General features: G+C 41.6%; 1 protein-coding gene across 9 annotated transcripts in view; it reads left to right on the forward strand.

The window, feature by feature from the left end:
• wdr27 (WD repeat domain 27) overlaps positions 1–12,583 on the forward strand; it is a 54,424-nt gene that overhangs the window by 22,254 nt on the left and 19,587 nt on the right. For 5 of the 9 annotated variants that reach the window (XR_004631121.1, XR_004631122.1, XM_034682602.1 and 2 more), the window contains exons 18-22: positions 780–913; positions 1,619–1,716; positions 2,573–2,694; positions 5,392–5,489; positions 10,073–10,175. Coding sequence is in view for 7 of the 9 variants with exons in the window: in XM_034682602.1 (XP_034538493.1) it covers positions 780–913; positions 1,619–1,716; positions 2,573–2,694; positions 5,392–5,489; positions 10,073–10,175 (555 nt within the window). In the remaining 2 variants the exon portion in view is untranslated. Of the gene's footprint in view, positions 1–779; positions 914–1,618; positions 1,717–1,752; positions 2,004–2,150; positions 2,524–2,572; positions 2,695–5,391; positions 5,490–6,144; positions 6,526–10,072; positions 10,176–12,583 lie in introns of those variants that run through there. The other 4 variants (XM_034682603.1, XM_034682604.1, XM_034682605.1 and 1 more) reach the window with 4 other exon arrangements.

The following is a 12,583-nucleotide window of genomic DNA, read 5'->3' on the forward strand; positions in this document are numbered from 1 at the left end:
AAGTCTTTGACTGTTTAGTGTTCCTGTGAAATAATTTGGCATCAAATGTAGGTCTTGTAAGGGACAGCAGATCTGGGTATACAGCGTTATACCTGGAAACCTGGAAGAGAAACCTGAAGTGACCTACATAGTGTTGAACATCATCAGATGTCATCGTTAGATCTGAAAGAGCCATCGACATGCATCCTTTATCTTGATATATACTGAAGTGTTTAAGGAGAGCAATGCCCCTCACAGAACTTTCCTGAGTTTATGATGAGAGCACTTTTCCTTCTCTTCACTCCCTCCCTTTTGAAGAAGATTTTCTTTCTCCTCTTTTTCCGCTCGGTGTGAAAAACTTGAACTCAGTGAACTAAGAGAAGGAGAAGAGGAGACGCTTGTTATTGAGTGTATCAGGGAGCTAAACTGTGCATTTAAAGGTACATTATCTAATGTTAATGCTTATAATGTTATTTTTTATGTAATGGGATAATACAGATTACAGAATGTGATGTTTATCATAAATTAGAGCTCTGCATGTATACTCTTGTGATTCAGAGCTAAAGAGGTGCAGAGTAGGTTTCAGAGGTTGGGACGTGACCTTGCTTTAAATGCCTTTAAGGTGGACCACCTTGGTCTTTGTGAGCATAAATTTGGGTTCTTTGTACTTCAGAAAAATATTATTAGAAGGCCTTATAAATTGTACATATCACATTTTTTCGAGTTATTTGAATCTATTATAATTTTATTTTGTTGCATCAGGGATTACCTTGAATTTTGACTGTCTTCTCTTCCTTCAGGGTGACAATACGTTCTCCAAACCCATCAGAGGGGCTCAGTTTTATTACCTTGATAAATTCCTCCTGGTGGGATCCGGACCATCTCTAAACCTGTACCTGTATAATGTGGACATCACGAGGGACGACATTAAAAGGTAACCACATGTGATTATTATGTGCACAGTTATTTAGTTGAATGCAATGTGATGCAGTAGCTGGCCTTTGCTTTTCAAGTCGTTTTACTTTTCTGTTTCAGAAAGAAACAAACACACATGACAATGTAGGATTTGAAGGCCTTGTTTGAAATGTAAATGAAAGTGAAGCAATGCAGAATCAACAACTTCCTGCTGCCACAAAACATATTTCAGCCGACTATATTTGCAACTTAATAATTGGATTGTACAATATGATACTAAAGCTGTATCATGGGGCTGTGCATGGGGTGCATGTTTTTATTAGAGAATCATGAAATAGAAATAAATTAAAGTGTGTTACATAATGTCAAAGCATGCACTGAAACCTCAAAGTTGCACAGTCAGCACCACAGTCCTGATCCGGGGGGAGGGGTCGATGCTTGCAGGGTAGAGAGAGACTTTTTAAAGACATTTGAACTATTCATCTGCAAGTGTTGCTTAAGCTAGCTTTGGCTTTATTCAGCCCTGACATTACACTGCCTGTCATTACAATCCAAACTGCTCCACTGATTACTGTGAGCTTCTAGAGCTTGTTCTGGAGCAAACAGAAATGTCAATGCAGGGCCTCCGTGCTGTCTCACATGTTGGTGTGAGGGCAGTTAAAGGTTGATCATCTGTTACCTTTACTGCTGTATAAAATGATGCATTATCTTCTTTTCATCTTAGATACAAACAGCGGAGCGTTGTCAGACTGGTAAGAAGCTTTATGACAACATCAGCCACAGACATCACGGCCTGGTCTGCCATCAATGATTTCTTCTCTCGTATCCTTCTTCCTGTTATTGCTCTTGTTGTTGCAGCAGGAGGTGTTATAGTTTATCCTGCAATAAAGCTAAGGTGGGCATTTTTACTTTGAGCATCCCTTTGGACCACTTCCATGAAAACCACAGTAATCAGTCTGAGCTTCAGAGAGTCTTCAAATGTTGCCTCAGGGCTTCCACCGCCGACTTCACCTGTAAACCATCAAAGTGTCTTTAATTTTTCAGGAATGTCTGCATGCCTACCCGTTGTTTAGGGTTTGTCTTCCAATAAATTCCCTGAGTTAAATTGAGCTGCGTTTGGATGAATGAGTTCCTGTCAGGAGTTATTTTGCACCATTGTACTTTGTACTAGCAAAGTCAGAATACTGTGTAGCCTTGCATGCTGTATTTCCTTTATGAACTTTATGAATTAGTCAAAGTTTCTTCTTTTTAACCAGGAAGCCCACTCTACATGGAAAGTAGAAGTAAACAGGAAACTTAAGGAAACACCCCTCACATCTACAGATCTACTGTATAAAAGTTACTCAGGAAATGTTTCAGACTTGGGCATCAAATATATTTGAAACAGTTGCAAACCTGCTGGCAGCTCCTGACACTTGAATACTTTGCACTCCATGGAAAGATGAATCTGTCTGAGGGAAAGCAGACAGCTCAGCTCAGCACTAGCTTCATGTGCTGGCCCAAGCAAAATAAAGGAAAGTTGGGACTCTTACAAAAGGTTATCTACCAACGCTGCTCCACATTAAAGAGAAACAATGCAGAAGAAGAGACTAATCATTTCATATTCCACATCTCAGTTAAAGAAGGTTTATAGTTTGTTAATAACACAGCTGATATTCTTTCCTGAAAGCTTTGTCAGACATCGTTCTGGTGTGTGGTTCGGATCGGTCCATTCAAGTATTCGACATGAACAAAGGTACCGTCGCCTCAGAGCTGCCTGATGCCCACAGCAGAGCGGTCCACTGCATTACACAGAACAAGGTGAGACTATTCTACCATCCCAATGAAAACAGACTGCCCAAAGAGGAAAGACAGAGCTGTATCTGTTATATAATACCTCATTATGTCCTTCTGAAAAGTGTTATTACATATTAATGAGTACGCCAGTTAATACTTTTAATGACACACTTTAAAAGTAGAATGGTTTCAGGTAAATTATCAGAGGATAGCTGAGGAGATGAGAGCAGTGAAAGCAGAAAGATAGCAAAATATGAACAGTCATCATTTTGCTTAAAATATTGTGGAGAGGCTCTGGTGGCCTAGTGGTCTAAGCGCCCCACGTATAGAGGCTGTAGTCCTCGTCACAGAGGTTGCTGATTCGACTCCCGGACGGTCCACCATCTATTGCATGTCTTCCCCCATTTCTACTCCTAATATGTCCTGTCTCTCTGAAACTGTCCCGTCAAAAAAGCCCAAAAATGTAACTTTAAGAATAGTGTGTATATTTTTATCAGTCTGATATCGCAAAAGTTCCTGGTATCAGCTTATGGTCTCATCTAGGTATCAAGACAGGTATTGAGAGATAGAACTGGAAGACATGTCAAATATGCAGCTGTGATTTAAGCAATTAGTGACTAAACACCACTGAAATGTTCTCTACCTGCTCATCACCTAAGTTTTCAGGGATGAGAAATTTCAAAATACAGAAAGCAGCATTTAATGTTTCTGATTCTTTCTCTCGTTCAGATCAGATCTTCTCCACAGATTTCAAATGAGACACAGATGTAGAAGGCAATGTGCCTTGGATTGAAGTGACGTAATTAAGTAGCATTTTAAGGAAACCTGGAAACCCTTGAGTTTAAACTCAGTGGTGTCTGTGACTGATAAGATAACTGATTAAAAAATTAGCTGAGTTTTTTATCCACGTGTCCAACTGTTACCTCATCCTTAACTAGAAGAAATCACTCTAAGGACTGAGACTAATGCTTGGTTTCTTATTCCTTTTGGTTTTCATCAAGTCTTATTTTTCTTCTGTGTGGTTTTGTCCAAAATTACGATATCCTCTAATTCTTGTGAATGGATATTGTTTACTTTGTAGTCAGGCTGGGTGAATGTTAAACCTCATCTATGCAGAATTTGTCCAGCTTGGCGTCCGTTGGTTGTGAGGTCCCCAGCTCTCATCTTACTCTTGAAGGGTCTACTATTTGGCAGATGTTCTGGTGTTACATAAGGCCTCTAAGAGAGTTCCTCCAGGTTACGTAAGGCACACGTTGTGTTGGAGGGAATAGAAGTGTTAGTTTGTGGTGTGAAGGAAGAAGGTCATGGTTAGAAAAGAAAATGTCATGGTTACTGAAAAGTTTCCATGACAGACGGACGGGACCTGCCGTCAGCGGTATCGTTGGTGCATCAGGATTAAGACTGCCGCAGGAGATGTCAGGACGAGATTCCATGCTGGATGATGGCCTTGGAGTTAAGCTGTTCCATGATGCACTTTGGGTTTATGCAGCCTTACTCCCTCATCACTGTCTTGGACCAATGTGGGCCCAATTTGCTGGTGTCTAACAAGTAGACAGCTTGGGCTTGTTTCCATATCCATTATGGTGTTATGAAGAATATAATAATGCATCACTCAAAATGAACTGTGAGTGCTGGTAATAAATTCATGTATGCAGGGTTTTCTGCAAAGCATCTACATTTCTAAAAGGCTATCATATTTTAGTAATGAGGGTCCTGGTTCCTCTCCATATAAAGTCACATGAATGTTTGCCAGCTTTGCAACTGCAACACAACCCTGACATTTGACTGATTCTTACATTGGAGTACAGAGAAGAGTGTATTTTTTAGAGAGGCTTGCACTTAGTGACCCTGAGGTATTGACTTTACTCATTTCTGCATGTTGACCTGTGCATACTTGACACTCAGGCCTGCCTGGATTAGCTGGACAAACAGCAGCTAGTGGCATGGATTAAATCCATTAACTCATTCCACTGCGATGCACTCCTACACACAGCCGACTCTGCTCCTACGCCCCAGAGATGGCTGTTCTTTGTCACGCCAGGTTTTTGTGCCATACACTGTGGAAAGCCTGCAATGTGTTGTTTCAGCTTGGGCCATTGCGTCAATGTGGGGTCCTCCGTCTGGGTGCCCGAGGGCCTTCTTGATGGCCTGCGGGGTTAATACCTGCGGATCAGAGGGATTGCTCCTGCCTGAGGACTGCACACATAACATCACTCTTCCCCTCACTTGTGCTCTCTCGTTCCGAGGAGGACAAAACATCAGGAGCTGCAGCATGTGAGGCAGCTTTTCCCACTTCAAATTTCCATGGCCTCTTCTGCAAGATTCACCTGGAACTCATCAGAGCAGAGGACTTCTCGGAAATGGAACTGGAAATGCCCTCTCATACTGCCGTTCTCACACCTCTTAATGGAAATCTAAACATAAAGAACCCCCACCTCCCTCTCTCTCCCTCACACACACTCACACACTCCACTGTATCATCTGATAACTTGTTGTGAATGTCATTTATGGATGGATCCTCGGTGGAAACTCACTTTGGTCCATAAAAGAAGGTCTGATATTCTTCATTCCTCTTTGTTCCTCACTGAGATAATAATATGAAACTATTTGCTGATTTAAGATCTACAGCATCTTTCCCGGGGGTGGACAATAAGATTTACAACCTATTTCAGTCAAGCATGTGCTGACTCGTCACTGTTCCTCTTTGTGTATATTTCCCAGGGCTCCATGTTCAGCACACAAGCACCGGATTCATACAACCTCTTCCTCACCAACGCAGTCACAGATGGTATGAAGATCTGGGACCTCCGGACACTGAGGTTTGTGTTTTATAGTTTGGGCTGTTGAGGTTGTAAATGATACACCTTCAATGTGAAAGTGAGAGCAGAAAACTTCTATTTCTGTTTGTTTAAAGTCATATTTATATGAACTGAATACTCCTGTATGGATTCAGATCTTTATGTGTTCACACTACACTTGATTTACACAATTTAGACACTTAGTTAACTCTACAGAATCAGTGTTTAGGTGTGATTACACACTGCACATAGACTCTGGACTAAACCTTTTAACCACTCAGCCTCAGAGTAGATCTGTCCACATGTTGTAAGGGCACAACAGTTCATTCCAGTGAAATGATTCCTCTCCTCTGCTGTGGAGTGAAAAATACCTTAACACAAATGAGATGAAATGTTTTCCTTACACAAACATTCCTTAGTTGAAGAGGGAACCTGCAATCCTTCGGTTTCTATCTGAGAATACTTTTCCTTGGCCTGTAGAAGCAGGTATCCATATAAGGCAGCTAATTCAAGTAGACCCTCCTTGATTTCAAAATGTTCCTTTTGGCCCTGATGGAACGCATTATTGAGTATTTTGTTCTTTCATGTCTGAGACTGCGTCCATGTTTTAACTCCTCATCCCAGACTCTATCAAAACCGTACCGCTATCTGATAAATATTTGTGCCTGGTTTTCAGGTCAGATTCTGGTTCGGAGAGCTGTGATGAAGCCTCCTTCAGCAGACCCAGGTCTTCTGAGGTGAAACATATGGATCTATGAAAACAAACAGAGAGCACGTTTTTCATTTTGTTCGCTCTGTAAATTTTATTTCCCTCTTGATAAACCTCATGTGCTGGATGTGTGATCACATGGAGACTTACAGTTCCCAGTTCGTGGAAGTGGCTACGTCAGTTCTGGGTTTTTTTGATCATTAAAATCTACTTTGATAAAATACGGCAGTAAAAAGATTCTTGGAATGAGTGAAGCTACATAAGGTAATCACATGAGCTGATCATTTCATTGTTTTTTGAGGACTTGACATAAAAAATGTGATGACCAATAAAACCAACTGAAGCTGAGACATATTTTTGTGCTGAAGTGCAAGATTTTAATTCAGTTAATTGAATGTATTAACACGATCTAGTAATGGAGATAAAGCTGTTTGTAGGTTGCTTCTGGTTAAACTGGCATATCAACCAGCACAGGCATGGGGATGTTAACCTGCAATGGGGACTGAAGGCTTGGTGCTAGCTCTGCTAACTTTCACCCCACTCTGCAAACCAGTTTGACATTGACTCTGTGACCTTGTGGTTATCCGTGCTCAATCAATCAATCAGTCTTTATTTGTATAGCGCTGAATCACAACAAACGTTATCTCAAGACGGGAGGGAGGGAGGGAGGGAGAGAGGGAGATGAAGAGAGGGAGATGAAGAGAGAGAGAGAGAGAGGGAGAAGAGAGAGAGAGAGAGAGAGAGAGAGAGAGAGAGAGAGAGAGAGAGAGAGAGAGAGATGAGAGAGAGAGAGAGAGAGAGAGAGAGAGGAGGGAGGAGGAGAGGAGAGGGAGATGAAGAGAGAGAGAGAGAGAGAGGGAGGGATGGAGGGAGAGAGGGAGATAGAGAGAGAGAGAGAGAGAGAGAGGGAGGGAGGGAGAGAGGGAGGGATGGAGGGAGAGAGGGAGATGAAGAGAGAGAGAGAGAGAGAGAGAGAGGGAGGGAGAGAGAGGGATGGAGGGAGAGAGGGAGATGAAGAGAGAGAGAGAGAGAGAGAGAGAGAGGGAGGGATGGAGGGAGAGAGGGAGATGAAGAGAGAGAGATGAGAGAGAGAGAGAGAGAGAGAGGGAGCGAAAGGGAGGAGAGGGAGAGGGAGGAGAGGAAAGAGAGAGAGAGATGAGAGAGGGAGAGGGAGAAGAGAGAGGGAGGGATGGAGGGAGAAGAGGGAGATAAGAAGAGAGAGAAGGAGGAGAGAGAGAGAGAGGGAGAGAGGAGGGAGGGGGAGTGGAGGGAGAGAGGGATGAGAGAGAGAGAGAGAGGAGAGAGGGAGATAAAGAGAGAGAGATGATAGTGGAGATGGATAATAGTGGTCGTAGTATTTTCCTCCTGGTCCATTAAATGAGTTCCTTCAGAGCAATCTAACATAGAGAGATCATAAAGTAACTTGTCCTTGTTCTTCTGGACTTTGTGTCATTTTGGAAGAAAATATCACATTTAGTCAAAAGTGACTTGAATTGAATGCAATGAAACATAAGGGTTAGGGTTAAGTTGTTTTTAATGTAAATGACTGGCAGCTGCAGTTGCCAGAATTTCACCGCAATAAATAGGTTTAACTTTTCTAATTTTACTGGATAAGTTTATTAGTCCTGCTGATTTTACGGTAACACTTTAATTCTATATTTTACTTTATAAATCAGGTTTTTACCATAGATATAAACAGGGGTTTTGCCATGGTCACATATATCATACAACAAGCAAAGGAATGTGTCCATGTTAGACAGAAGGCAGAAGCTCTCAGTCAGAAAATTGGCCTTAAATGACATTATAGGCTTTATTATCAACACATGGTACTTCCAGGAATCTCTCAATAGGAAATGTATATTTGACTCATTGGAAACTTCTGGAAATGAACCCTTATGAATTTGCTCAGTTCTTGTCCCTTCCTTTTCAGACAGAAACACAAACGCTCGATACCCAAGTGTATCCACCGGAACAGATTCAATATGGGTCCTGGTTTCAGAGGGTTTGGCACACTTTGAGTGATTTTCAGCACCATTAACCTCTTGATTGGCTGCAGTGTTTAAAGCAGCCACCCTTTACTGACCTCTTGTTCTTCTAAATGATAAGTTTATAAGAGGACTGTTCCTGTTTGGAGGTCTGTTAGTGCAGATTCAGACCGGATCAGGTGCTGATTCTAAGGATAGAAAGAGCAGATGGTGGTCTGGTTCTTTTCACTTCAGAGTTGAACTCTCTTTAATCTGGTAGAATTTCCTTCTTCTGATAAATGAATGCAGGGCAACAATTTTTCTGATAATGTATGCATGTAAAGTTATATCGAATGGCTCGAGGAAAGGCGTGCTTCACACTGATTTGCACCGACACAGTTAAACTGGTGACATATTTGGCTGCATTAAATAAGCTATGATTATCCTGCTGATTACCGCTGAATACCCAGGTGGATCCAGTAACAGTGTAGGCTCCACTTTAAGAGGATCAAACCCTCAGTCTGTGTTTGTCATCAGGCAAATACCAGAGAGTCATCACTCACCAAACACGGGAGAATGCATGTGTGTGGGGGATTCAGCTCCAGCGGCATCTCCCTCCCTCAGTCAAAACATTAGATCTCCTTTCTGACCTAGAAAGCAGAAGACTGTTTACACACACCTGTTAACCTGTTTCTTATCAGTGTGATTGTGACAGGTTGTGTCAGCTCTGCTGTGCATACACGAAGGGGATTTTCAAACAGATACACAAATGTAAGAGAGCAAAGTCGCTCTGACCAGACGATGAATCTGCCTGTTGAGTTTAAATATCAAGTAAAGCCAACATGAAGAAATCAGAAGTATTAACGGTTCAAACATTTACAGATGTTTTCTTTTTTAGGTTCAATTTCTTTCTTTAAAACGTTTCTAGTCCATCCCGTCTATCACCTTCTTTCTGTGATTTGATTGGCTGGCTCTGGCTGTTAATCATTCCTGTCTTTATTTCTAATAATGAGTCAATGGGATGATCAGAATCTATTTCATTATATGGATGTATTGTGTTTCTAAATCTGAGAATAGCTGCCTGTACTCACCCCAAAGACCCCGAGGTATTGTCATCACCCGAATGGTTTTTTGGCTTTAGCCACTAACACGTACTTCTTTTTAATAAATGTGTGTTAAAAATATCTGATCTGCTATAAATATGAATCTTCTGAGACCGTCTCTTCAACATGTAACATTATAAACTCCATAATGTTTGTATTCATTGCTTAGCAATCGTATTAACCTGCTGCCTGGTACTGGGAAAATGTCTGAATTTTTATGGTCACCAGTGAATGTGACCTACTTTCAGTCCAGCTTAATGACATTAACATGTGAATAAAAGGCATGCAGTCTGAGCCCTGCCCTGCCAACATGCCAGCCCGCAGAGACCCTCGCTCAGGTTGTTGTTAGTGGCATTGTAAAGACATTACATGCTGCTGCAGCAACAAAACACAACCCACCGAAGGTGCACAAGGGGACCATTTGTCATCTGAGACTTTCTTTTTCCTGTGTTGTGCTTGAGTCATGCTCAACTTCGTGTCTTCAGATGTTTGTAAAACGTGAAGTTGCAGGATGGAGCGTTGCTCCTTACCAGCCATAACCTGACTACTCATAGACTGAATGTTCATTTAACAGGTCACTCCAACCTGAACAGTGAGGTACTCATGGGTTATACACTCTTCTGCCCATATCAAAGACATCTCTACTGTGAAGTATTAAAGTTCATCATACTTCATTACATTCAGCTGTGTCAAGTACAATCCATTTGATACGTCTCTGTTATTTGATCCCACTATGGCCCAAAAACCGGATTACATTCTTTAAATATGAAGCCTGGTTAAGTTTATTAAACACATTCATTCTCAACGCTGTCTGCTTCTTTTCCTCAGGTGTGTTCGCCGCTATGAGAACCATCTTAATCGCTGCCATCCATGCTCATCAGCCATCTCTCCATGTGGAAGCTTCATTGCAACAGGCTCTGAGGATAACTGTGTAAGCTGCAAAACTCTGCTCCTCTTTCTCTGTTTCATTAGATTCTCTAACAAACAGATATTTTCTCATGTATGAACGGGGACACACAGCAGTTCAGGAAGCTGCTGAGGAGAAGTGGTGATTGTTTTATGAGAATCAGTCGTGAGACTCTGACTGACTCGGATTAACACTTTGCATAAAACTGATTGCTGGTATATTTTAAAGGTTCAAACATGATTGAATATGTTCTTGATCATGAGCCACTGTCTGGTCTGGAGTCTTTGGTCAACCTGCTAACAAAGCAGAAGATTTTCTATAGTCATATCTTCGAGCTCTTCCCCTGGTCAGAACTGAAGAAGCCTTTCGGAGGAGAGGTGAAGCGTCTTCAAGAAGTTCTACCAGTCCAGTTTCCTTACGAATCAAGCTTTGGATTACCATGACCTGGATGACTGAGAACCTTCACAGACAAGAAAGAAGACTTTCTTGTATCTCAGTCTCAGTATCTTTCCCAAGGACACCTCAGCATGTTGGCTGCAGGATCTGGGATCAAACTCCATCCTTCCAATATCACTAAGTCCACCGCCCTAGTTCATCAGAGGAGAAGTTCTCTGAGCGACCACAGTAAAGAATAGTTCATATCCCACCTGATTGAATCCTTCAGAAGGAAAGGAACAGGACACAGCAGCATTTCTTTCTCAGTCTCACCTCCTCCACCTAAGGTGAGGCCACATGACTCAGAGGTTTTTTATTTGGACTCCAGCTTTTTTTCCATAGAAGTCAAATTCAACATTCATGTTGAAGCTAAACTATTTAATTGCTTTTCCAGACTGCGCCTCGCATTCAAGACAATTTCAGAAGACTGCCTCCCTTTTCCGTATCCATCCCTCTTTCCTTCTGGTGTGCGTGCTTGTTGAAAGTAGTGGAATAATATATGCATGCTCCTGGTTATTATTAATTATGGGGACTAAGCTCAGAAAAGACATTTGAGAGCGTCTCTGTCGAGATCCGACGTTTTCCAGCGTTTCTAGGAAATTAGGAGAGCGTATGGTAGCGAGCTGCATCGTATTTATTTGTAGCTGCCCTGAGACTTCCATGAGCCAGACACATTTGTACTTGTCTCAATATATCAAAAAGCAGTCATGGAAAAAAAGGAACTGGATTCCCCTGAAAGACTCCCCAGATCATATTACAGATTTTCCAATAAACGAAGGTCCAGAAGCGATCTAAGTGGATTAGGATTTCAGTGTGGGCGATATAAACCGGTTGTATATTCAAGTTGAGATATGTGTTATTTTCCGCTGTTTTGACTTTCCCTCTCTTGATACGCCACACAGCCGAGTATTTACACGTAGGTTTCTTCTCTTTTTGGAGTTGTTAATCAAAGCGTATACGTTGAACCCTGTGGTTTTCAGACTCCAGGCTCTCCGCTGCACCTGCTTCAGTTACTCTACATATAAACCGATCCATCCTGGGATCCGTTTGATATTAAGGCATTCCTGAAAGAGCGTGTCTCTGCCAAGTGTCTAATGCCCCGTTACCACACGTCATATGCTTCAGACAGGAGACTCTGGACTGTTGACTGACAGAGTGAGATTTTCAGAGAAATTTAATATAAAGCAGGAATCTGATGAGTCGTCGTAATAACCATCGCCACATCTGCTTCATTCTGCCCCTCACGGCACTGAAGTACAAAACTCACTCACGATTTCATTTAGAGAAGACACAGGGCGTTGTTTTTAGATTTCTACACAAGCATCATGCAAATCTTAAAGAAGTGTGAAAACCCAAATCAACACTTAAAACGTCCCAAGTGAAGTGAGAAAGGATTTTACCTCTTCAACGTGGGAACAAATATCTGCATGAGTCAACAAGGCTTATTTATCAGTTCACTTCAGTTCTTTGTCTTTAACTTAAAGTTCAAGCCTGAACAGTCCATCAGTGAGTGTTTGTGGGTGTTTCTTTAATTCAAAGAGCTCTCTTGTCGCTTGTCTTTGAGTACCAATGCAGAAGTGACATCACTTTACTGTGGGGGGTGTTTACAGGTAGAGCTGGGCGATATGGCCTAAAGTAAACCTTAGATTTTCCACACCAAACATGATTTAACGATTTCAAGTTGAATGTTCCTTTCCTTCTTAAAATAATGACAAAGAAATGACTCAGAATAGAAGTTTAGTCCATGTGTGATTCATCCGTTAGCACACTGAACTTGACCCTTCAGAGTAAAATACAACTTTTCAGTCAGTTATGAGCTCATTTAGTGACTCAATATTCAAACCTTTCTGTGCATTAGTCATTGATGTTGCCTGGATAGTTGAAACACTTCTGTCAGAAAAGAAAGAAAACATGGCTTCATTAAAAAAAGAGGAGAAGTAGAAATAAGAATCAGATGTATTTGAGGCTAAGTTTTCCCAACATGGTCAATGTTAATA

This window comes from Notolabrus celidotus, chromosome 4, assembly GCF_009762535.1.
Source record: "Notolabrus celidotus isolate fNotCel1 chromosome 4, fNotCel1.pri, whole genome shotgun sequence".
Lineage (NCBI taxonomy): Eukaryota > Metazoa > Chordata > Actinopteri > Labriformes > Labridae > Notolabrus > Notolabrus celidotus.